The sequence below is a fragment of the Topomyia yanbarensis genome, chromosome 2, assembly GCF_030247195.1.
Source record: "Topomyia yanbarensis strain Yona2022 chromosome 2, ASM3024719v1, whole genome shotgun sequence".
Classification (NCBI taxonomy): domain Eukaryota; kingdom Metazoa; phylum Arthropoda; class Insecta; order Diptera; family Culicidae; genus Topomyia; species Topomyia yanbarensis.
The window spans coordinates 187,581,003-187,591,597 of NC_080671.1; the positions used below are offsets into that span (position 1 = coordinate 187,581,003).

General features: G+C 38.8%; 2 protein-coding genes across 2 annotated transcripts; both read right to left on the reverse strand.

Annotated features, from left to right (window-relative positions):
• Positions 1 to 4,909: 4,909 nt before the first annotated feature.
• LOC131682429 (uncharacterized) lies at positions 4,910 to 6,628 on the reverse strand. The gene is made up of 2 exons (XM_058963884.1): positions 6,470 to 6,628; positions 4,910 to 6,408 (listed from the first exon to the last, which is right to left on the reverse strand). The coding sequence occupies exons 1-2, from the start codon at positions 6,544 to 6,546 to the stop codon at positions 5,124 to 5,126; spliced, it is 1,362 nt and encodes a 453-aa protein (XP_058819867.1). The 5' UTR covers positions 6,547 to 6,628; the 3' UTR covers positions 4,910 to 5,123.
• Positions 6,629 to 7,946: 1,318 nt separating this feature from the next.
• On the reverse strand, positions 7,947 to 10,031 carry LOC131679941 (uncharacterized). Its single transcript, XM_058960685.1, has 3 exons — positions 9,837 to 10,031; positions 9,549 to 9,710; positions 7,947 to 9,185 (listed from the first exon to the last, which is right to left on the reverse strand). Exons 1-3 carry the CDS (start codon positions 10,029 to 10,031, stop codon positions 7,947 to 7,949), a joined length of 1,596 nt encoding a protein of 531 aa, XP_058816668.1.
• Positions 10,032 to 10,595: the final 564 nt, after the last annotated feature.

Below are 10,595 nucleotides of genomic sequence, written 5' to 3' on the forward strand. Positions count from 1 at the left end.
CCTAACCCGTCCACTGCCTAACCACTTCGAATCCGGCCTGATCTGAAGACACGATCACGTTCGACTTCCGGACAATGAAGCGATGGCTTTCAACCGATGGAAATGTCTCGAAAACCGAAAGCTGACTTCGGAAGAACTTAAAAAAAGCGTGCGCGTATTTGGTACCTACCTATATTCGTTGTGGCGAACCCAAATACGTCGGGCAAGTTTCCGTCTATGGTGCTTTTTTAAACGCAGTCCTCCGGAAAGGTCCAGATCGGCTGTTATTGGGGCTGATCCGCTTCCGTGAGTACCGAGTGGCAGTACGCGGGGACATAAGGGAGAATGCAATCATCAAGCATTACTACATTGATTATATGCTCGTTAGCACTGATATAGAGGAAAACGCAGTGAAACTCGTACAGGAAGTCAAAAAGATTCACGAGCAAGCTGGGTTTGAAATTCGAAACTAGATATCCAACTAAACATCGAAGACGAAGCTACTACAGAAAAGGTGCTCGGAATGTGGTGGCATAAGACGACAGACCGGTCCACTTTCAAAACATCCTTCCGTTACGATGAAAATCTGCTCACCGGCGGTCGCGGCCGACCAAACAGGACCACATTGAAATCTGCATTTTTTTCGTAGAAAGAATTGGAAATCTGTATCGCGGGCGAAAAATTCTGTATCGAAAATCTGTATTCAAAAATTAACTAGAAGCTTCCCAAAAAAATAATATTTTGACAAAGAAAAATTAATAGTGATAACCGATCACATATATAACAATCAGTTTGATTTTAGTCTTTATCTGGAGAACAATTCTGGAGAAGTGACGTCACAATAATCTAAAGAGAAAGTAAACAAAGAGAGGCTCTCAATGATACTGACGACCTCTTCTAAATTTTCTCCAGAATTGATATCCAAATTTGGTATTTTTGTTCCGCGCATTAGTGGCTGTTTTTAGATATGAATGCATCGGGTGCTTTTTAAGTGTTATTTGAAATTCTGACGAGCTGGGTACTACAAACCTACACTGAATATCTGTAAAATCTGTTTTTAGCGAAAAATCTGTAATCTGTATACACAGAATCTTGGTCGTAAATTATCTAGAACAATCTGTAAAATACAGAATAATTGTTATATGTGGTAACCCGATGACCAAACGCTAATTTCTACGCACATTGATGATGTTGTACGATCCATTGGGTTTGAATACGCCCCTGTTGATGTTTTTGAATGTTCTTCTGCAAAAAATATGGAGAACATCAGTGGGCTCAGTTCGGTTTCTCATCTTGCGCAGTTCAGAAGCTAAAAATCGCTCCGCTGCTATAGCAGGACAGGTAATCAAATTTCACCCGTGCGCTACATTGTCTAGTCGCAAAAACAACATTCGACATCTACTACCAAGTGTGTGATATGTGAACAAACAATAAGTGACAATGCCAAGCCAGTTTATAGCCCGGTTCGGCCGAACTGTGTTCGAAACGTCCGGTAAGACCATCGATACGTGAAGTGGAACCATTGTTGAAGGTGAACATGAAGCTAAACATAGCAGAAGTCAAGACTGCAATTCCATCATCTACGTCATGAGGTACTGATTACGTTCCGAAACATTAAACAAGCAGAAATATTTGCTACGAAGAACAACTTGAAGCACGTTGTCGAATGTAATGACATTTTATACAGCATACCAACATACGTAGACCGTGATACTATTGAAGTTAAGCTACATAACTTGGCAGCGCGCACTCCCGCTGTTATCAAACAACTCATGTCAATATACGGTGAAGTGGAAACTATTGCGGAAGACACATGGAAGAATTTTTTCCCGGATCTCCGCTATGGAGTTCTTGTGAGAATGCGGCCCAGAAAACCTATCCCCTCATATCTGATCATTTATGGCAAAACACAAGGTGTTACATTTAATCAGCGAACATTGGTCACGTGCCCAGGGCAGATTCCTACGTGCCCGTTCTGTGATCAACCGCTACACCACGGAAAACCTTGCTCAGAGGCTGCTAAAAAGTCCATCTGCTGGGACCAAGACCGGTACACCGGTGATGACATGGACGTCAACGAAAACGCGAGAGAAAGCGAATGACCCTCTAGTTGCGGCAGATAACGCAGCTGTCTCACCGCCAAGGAAGAGGATATCAACACACATCAGCAAGCTGCGTCAACAAGACCCGATGGATAGCCTTAGTGAAAATTAACGTTTATTTTTTACATATTGTAAAAATCAAAACCCACGACTCAGTTATGCTAACGTATTGAGCCGTGTCAAAAAAAAACAAAAAAAAAATCAGTGGGCTGGAATACTATTATAGAAGAGACGCAGCTCAAGAAAAGGTTGAGGTGGTTGGCCGTTTTTCGGAAGATACGATCTGTGTAAGAAACGAGATGTTACCGAACATCAACGATCGTTAAGGCGGAGGTAGAAATACACAGATTTGTAGTGCGGTGGGAGGGACTCACGATTGAGAGCTAGTTGGTGGGAGCGAAAACAAGAGTAGCTCCATTGAAATTCCTATGCATCCCGAAGTCCGGGCTGCAAACCATCTTACTCGGTGTCCGATTGGCGGATACGATAATGGCATCACCGTCCATCACGGTTAGCAATCGGTATTTCTGGACAGATTTCAAGGACGTGTTATGCTGGCTGAGATCCGACCACCGGCGATATAGCCCAATCGTTGCGTTTCTCGTCAGTGACATTTTTAAGTCAACGGAAGCAGGCGAGTGGCATTGAATTCCGACGAAGCAGAACGTTGCCGATGAAGGGATGCAGTGGAGACGTGTTCCCAATATATCACTGGACAGTCGCTGATTTTGGGACCATAAGCTCTTGGGCAAAACGAACACGCCTGGCTTCCGATTTTTAGCTTCGAGAAACCGACAACATGCCGACAAGTCGGCCTCTACTTATTCATTCCAGAATTATGGATCCTGTTATAAGACCGCAAGAGTAGCACGGCTTTCGTTTTCCAGTATCGTATGCCGACAACTTGCAGCACTCTACGAGACAAGAACATCGTGTCTTTGGACCGCTGGTTCAACAAGAGCTAGCAAAAGGGGAGGACTACTTGTTCCGCCAAGCACAGTCGGAAGTCTATATCGATAAGATCACCGTGCTAGCCGCAAATCACTCTGCGAGAGATGAGTGGACGATGATGATGCAGAACAATCCCCTGTTCCATTAAGCATTCCTAGACGAGAACGCAGTTGCTCGTGGTCGAACAAAAGTCTATACGTTTGCCGCACGCGATTTTGTTGAACTCGTCATTTTCGCTCGTAACCTTCGCATCAAACCAGTGCTGTGCAATCTCACGATGGTCTTTGAACTGTGACGGTAAATATGAAATAACCGCATCGCCACTCGGACACTCGGAGAAAGACTACCGACTCTTGAGTAATGACAATTCGTAATATCATGGCTAGGAGGGGAGTACTGGCTGTTATCTATAGCGATCGCGGAATTATCTTCCAAGCTACAAGCAAGGTGATCAAGCAGATGATTGAGCAGCTTGATTTCGGAAAACTGGCTAGCGAATTCACCTCAAGTCGCACCCAGTAGTGGACCTACTATGCTCGCCTCACTTAGGAACGTCTGATCCGCAGCGTGAAGCTGAATTTAAGCAAGTTACAACCCAGTAGACTACCTACCGTTGAAGTGCATCAGAACGCGTTGATCGAGATAGAAAACATTGTCAACTCGTGACCACTGACCGATATTCCCCTGAATAACGTCTAAACACATGTGCTAACACCTAACCATTTTCTGTTAGGATCAGTAAACGATCTGAGGTCATGGGTTCGATGGCAGGTACATAGAAGGAACTATCGAATTCAATCACAGATCATGGTGAGCTTATTCTGAAAGCAGTAGTGGATCCGTGACTATCTACCCATGATCACACGCAGGACGGATGGTAATTTTTAACGTATTTTCATTTAAATGTTTACACAGGTTTTTCAGCAAAGTAGCGAGCGTAGAAAAACGAAAATAAACAAAAAAAATTCTGTTACACCAAGATAAAGTGACCAGATGTTTTCAGGACGGATGCGGGACGTGCTCAAGAAACCTATTAACGATGTAGGTTTCCCAAATATTTACAAAACCTATACTGCCGTTCTACGCATAATTGTCCCATGTATATAGGGAATCCCATAGAACATGGGACAAATATGCTTATAACGGCAGTATATAAGAATGGAAATTTTTTCGTAAGGATTCATGAAGTCGAAAAGGGTACCGTGATAATCAGAATAAATTGACTTTATTTGGACATTACCCACTCAATTCGGAGATTAAGCATTAATTTGTATGTGTTTTGAACAATATAAATGTACAATATGGGTATTTTTGAACAGCGGAACATGGGGAGATTTGACCGGTTATCAGCTAAACCTGAACAAATCTCTTAAAAAGTCTTCAATCCCTCAAAAGTCGTTGAAATATAATGTGCAAAATTATTGTGTGTATTCATGATTTTTTGCAGAATTTTTAATTCAATTTGTCAAAAGCTAGAAAAGTTTTTCTGTGAACATTTTTTATGGCTTTAAAGTTATTAATTTATTTCACCTTTTTCCAATTTACGAGCACTATGCGGTGCTGGTGTCTACTGTCGTGAAATGACATTAGATCTATCCCATTCGCTTCGTAGCTACTGTACAGTATTCCAAGCGAAAACTCTCTAACCCTATGTGCGGGGTCGGGACTTGAACCCAGGTGAGCTGCGTACAAGGCAATTGATTTACCAACTACGCTATGCCGCTATTTTATAGAATTTTTTCTTCAATTTGAATGGAAACGAAAAACTAACAACCAATATTAACACCCTTATTCTGCGCGGCGTGTGACGTCACTTAGGGTGAGGTGAGATTAGTCGTCTCACGTCACGCGCCGCGCAGAGTAAGGTTGTGAACTTCTGATAAATTATTTTCTGAAAATTGGTTTAACTTAACGTTCAACAGAACTTGAAGAACGGTTTTCTGGAGACTGGCACTTACTAGTGGCGAAAGCCACATAGACAACAAACAGAAAAGACGTCTAATATCATTACTTTCACTTTTATTCATCAAACATCGATTTTTATCCGTCCGAGTTTGAGGAAAATAAAATCATAGACATAAAAAGCTCATGTTAACCGCAAAGCTCCCGTGGTGGCGGCACGGTAGGAATTTTGCCCAATTCGAACCGTTCCGCATTGAACGCATCCAGCTGATCCTTGCTTAGGTCTTCCAGTCGACTGTACAAATTGGCTGACTGGATAGCCACCGTCGGTGGGACTATCTGTTGACTAGTACCTCCAAAGACAGATTGAGCTGGGGTTCCAAATGGTGCGACCGGCTGGTTTGTCATTGCAGAAATAGGCTGCGTTGCTTGTGGTGCCGGTAAAAAGAGACCCTGCGTTGGTTGCTGCTGTTGAACGGGTTGTGCGAAAAGATTGGAAGTCTGTTGACCAGGTGCAGCGAATGCAGATGAAAATACATTCTGCTGTGACGTAGCAGTTTGTTGTACTGGTGATCCAAAAGAGCTATTAGCGAAAAGATTACCAGTTGTCGAGGCCGGGGTTGCCACAAACGGGGATACCGTCGTTTGTTGAGGTTGACCTGTGCTTGCAAATAGATTCTGCGCTTGTGTCGGTTGCCCAAAAGCCGACTGAGTCTGTTGAGTGAAAAGATTCCCGGAGGATGGGGCAATAGCACCACCTCCAAATAGGGCTCCTCCCGATGAAGCTTGTGGTTGATTCACGGAGCTGAATATCGATGCGGATGTTGCTCCGAACACGGGTGGAGCACCAAAAACGCTATTCGATTGCTGCTGTTGTCCTAAAGCAGGAATGCCAAACACGTTGGATGTTGTTACTGCAGGTTGGACTGGCTTCACAAATAAATTACCCCCAATTGCATTAGCACTTGTTACTCCACCAAAAATACTGGCAGTCGTCTGATTTGGAGCAGCTCCAAAAATATTTCCAGCAGTATTTGTTGGGGCGCTGAATGTTGAATTAGCCGTTCCAAACCCTCCGGGACTTCCACCTCCAAAAATACTAGCAGCAGTGGATGCTCCAGTGCCACTAATTTGTGTCCCAAATTGATTGCCTCCAGTTTGATTAGCAGCTAGTGGCTTCGCCGAGTCCTCTTGTTCATTATAAATCTCGATAAGAATATTCATTATATCCCGGTTGGTAGTGGACAGCCATTGCATTTTCTGCTTTGCATCATTGATCATCTGTGCTAACTGCATTTGATGGCCTGCAATGTTGTTCTGTATTTTTGCCTCCAGGAACATCATCCGAATCTCTTCGAAAGAGTAATCTTCGACGAAATTCGGCACACAGTTGCGTCCCTTGAAGGGACCAAAACAAGATAATGGCCATTGGTTACCCTTGAGTGTAACATCCACTTCAGTTTTTATGACGGAACTGCAATGTATATGGTAGTTTTCACAGATTTATTTGAAAGCAAAAGTCGCTTATTACTTACGATAAATCAATGTGATCATTGTTGCATTTGGAGCCAAAGCGGCAGTTGTTATTCAAATAGAACGTACAAATTACCATTGTACCGTAGCAAGAAATAGGCAAACTAATTCAAATAATAAAACCAGAGTAACTCTTGTTTATCTTTGGAAAATAATCGAAAACACTATAATGTCAATAACGTCAACAATGCCGCTGCAGTTGCCAGTTTTGCTTTAGTTGCATATCACGATAAAAAATTGTCACGTCTAATCCGAGTGATTTTTTATCTGAAATGGCTAATCATGCATAACTACACAAACACTCAAAAAAATTATCACTTACTTATCATATGCAAAAACGTATAAATATTTTCCATAATACTTTTCACATAAATGTTATATGTTTCACAAATAGAAAATTTGATTGCCAATCTAATTAAAACCAGCGTCCATGGCATGTGCATGTTAAGTGGAATTCAGTTATTTTTCGTCGGAACGTCACATACTTTTTAGACTAAATCCATATTGTTTTCATGTGAATTTCATGTACTTTTTAGCTGCATTTTATATAGTATTCAATTGCTTTCTTATGTGTTTAAGAAGAATGGAGGACGGTAAATAAGTATACAGACATTGAATTGAAATACATGATATATTTATTTGAACTAATTCCAATAGCCAGACTATTCCGAAATAGAACGCTTGCTTATTGTTTTCACCATTATATACAATTGTGTAGATGAAATCACCGATTTTTTTCTGCAGTCACCATTGATTCCAATAACGCTAAGTTTTGTTTTTCATTTCTGGATTCTGGATTATATACATATATATAGTATATATATATGTATATATATATATATATATATATATATATATATATATATATATATATATATATATATATATATATATATATATATATATATATATATATATATATATATATATATATATATATATATATATATATATATATATATATATATATATATATATATATATATATATATACATATATATATATATATATATATATATATATATATATATATATATATATATATATATATATATATATATATATATATATATATATATATATATATATATATATATATATATATATATATATATATATATATATATATATATATATATATATATATAACTAATGATACTTAATTTCTACATTAAATTTTTAAAAAGAATGAAGACGTCTTTTCACCACAAATGTCTAACTCTGACTAAAGTTTATTTCCAAGTTAATTATAAATGAGCCTACCGCTATGCCTATCGCTTTGCTTTGTAAGCTTTTTTGGATAAACTAAATGAAAATAAAATTTGGTCGCCGGGTTGCTATTGCAAGGCGACAACTGCTGGTGCTCGCTGAGTCCGTGTGTCGTTTATTTGTTGTTTATCGGATGGTCGTTCTGCTGATGTATGGACTATGCACTATTCTGGGCCACTTGGTGTTGCCGGGTAAATGAATTGCTGACGCTAAGTTTGGCCGGATGTTGATTGAGTTGGTTTCCATGCTAAATGGCCACTTGCTATCGTCGTCGGGTTTGTTGTTGTTGTTGTTGTTGTCGTCATTATGGATGATGACGATGATGATAATATGGATAAAGAATTGATGCCATGATGGGTTGAATGGGTCCTGGCGGGTTCGTTCTTAACTACTCCCCCTTTTGAAGACGAATCGTCCCGATTCGTGATTTTACTGTTCGTGGATGTTGTTATGAAAAGCGATATTTGTCTTCGTCTCTTGAAGATCCACAAAAGGCCTGTAACGAAACTAAGGAAAAGACAAATGCTCGACATACTAAGTGACGTGTATGTCTGAATTTTATGTTGTCTGGTTATTGTTTCGATATGATGCCTATTTTTGATATGGATTTCTTCAATGTTATCTTTGGTTTCTAGTGTTTGTTCATTGATATGTAGACCGTCCAATGGCATGATAAATGTAGGTTCTGATTTGGATACTTCGACATTGTTGTATTCAGTGTCGTTTATAAAAACGGAGCAGTTATGAAACTCTACCAAATACGTACCAGACAGGTTTCGACTAGTAAGTCCGCAGTTTGACTCGATTTTCACGTCGTGGATATTTTTGATAATAATATGATCATCCATAATTCTTTTAATTTCTGTGGGTGAGTGGCTTTTTGTGAAAGTACAGTTTCCTGATAGTCCTCTTAGTAATTTAGAGAAGCACAGGTCTCTGGAGATGTCGATGAGGTTGTTGAGGCTACACAGCTTAGTCTTCCCGATGTGTTGGCATTCGTCCTTGATGAAGTATGTTTTGTTATCGTTTTGCAAAGCAACACTGGCTGGAAGTTTTAATATTCTTTTTGACAAAGGAATGGGTTCTAAAAGAAATTCTGTATAAGTGGAGTTTTCTATTCTTGGAATTGATACTACAAATATTATTTTAGAATTATTAAAGAAAGCGGATAAACCTAGAAAATTATAAATTTGATCGGTTCTGTCTATCCTAACGTTTTGTTGTTCTAAAAGATTTGAAATTAATCCTAGCTCGTCGACAGATAATATTTGTTTTGAAATGATATTTGTTTTTGCTAATTGTATTGATTCGGACAAATCTTCTAAATGGAATTTCAAATTGTCTAAATTATAATTGATCTTTATGACTTCTCTGAATATCTGAAAATTTCTGCTAGCTTCGTTCTCTAATCTAGCTGATATAATATTATTTTTTATTTGCGTTTGTTGCTGGTTAAGTTGGTTTATTAAAAAGTTAATTCTATTCTGAAATTGCGAGTTAATTCTAATTTGTTCGTTATTTTCGTTGACGAGCATCCTATTACTATTTTGTAAACTATTGATTGATTTAGAAATGTGTACGAAATCGTTGTGGTCCATATTTCCTGTAATTTCTTTTATTCCAGTTCCGAGCAGGTTTAATAATCCTCTTCTCTGTCTTTGCCTTGGCTGAAGATTATTAAAAATGCTGTGAACATTTTTGAATTTAGCTTCTAGAATTTCAAACATGTCTGTAAAATTTGGAAAATGTCGTAGTCCTTGAATGTTTGTATGTAATTTTCCGAAAATAGGTTCATATTCATTCAGTTCAACTATGTGAAACAGTTTGTGGTTTCCAAGTTTTATGAAACTGTAGCCAGTTTCGAGTGTGAGAAGGCCAGGGTTTTGCTGAAGGTTCAGGATTCGGATGGACTGTGGATAGGATAACCGGATACACAGGAACAGGATGAGTGTGATTGAAGTATTCGTCAGCATCTAAAAAGAGAGGTAGAAACAAATATTAGATTTTGCAGTAAATTATTTTCGTATTCGACGAAGTTTTGCTTTGTGTAGTTTTCGTCTCTGGATATCCTGGTATGTTTGGTTTCTGTCCAAACGAACTTGTATCTGTTGGTATCGGTCCTTGATTTTGGATTTCATTCCTTGAATCTTGTTGTAGACTGTTTCGCCGGGATCTAGGGCTGGTGGGACTTCGCGGGTGGTATTGTGATATTCGTTTTGCTTCTCTTGGGTCTTTTTCAATCTCAGCGCTGTTTCGTCATATAGTTTATCCCTGTATTGTATAATGTTGTCCATATCCAGTGTCCTTTCTTCTCCGCTTTTTATTCCGTAGAAGACTTCTCGGGGCTTAAGTTGAGTCGCTGTGTGAATGCTATTATTATATAAAGTACAGGCTATTAGAAATCTTTCTTTATTTGGTAAGGTACCATATTTGTGTTTATTTGAGTTAAAAATTTCAGTAATAGTAGAATGGAACCTTTCTACTATTCCGTTGACTTGGCTGTGATTTGATGGGGTAAAATATTGTTGTATGTTTAGGTCGGCAAGCAATCCTCTTATTTCAATTGATTTTATCGAGGGTTCGTTATCGGATACTAACAATTTTGGACTACCGTACATTGTAATATATTTTAGAATTGCTTTGCGGATATCTGATATAGATCTGGATTTTATTGGAATTAGGGTGCCGAATCTTGAAAGTTTATCTACTGCGGAGAGAAATAGATTTGGTTGTGAGATGTAGATGTCTATGTGAACTATGTCAAGAGGTTGTTTTGGAACTGGTGTTTCTCCAAGTTGGATCTTGTATGGTTTTCTTTCGTATTTTGCCTTATTACATGCTTCGCATAGGATAATAAA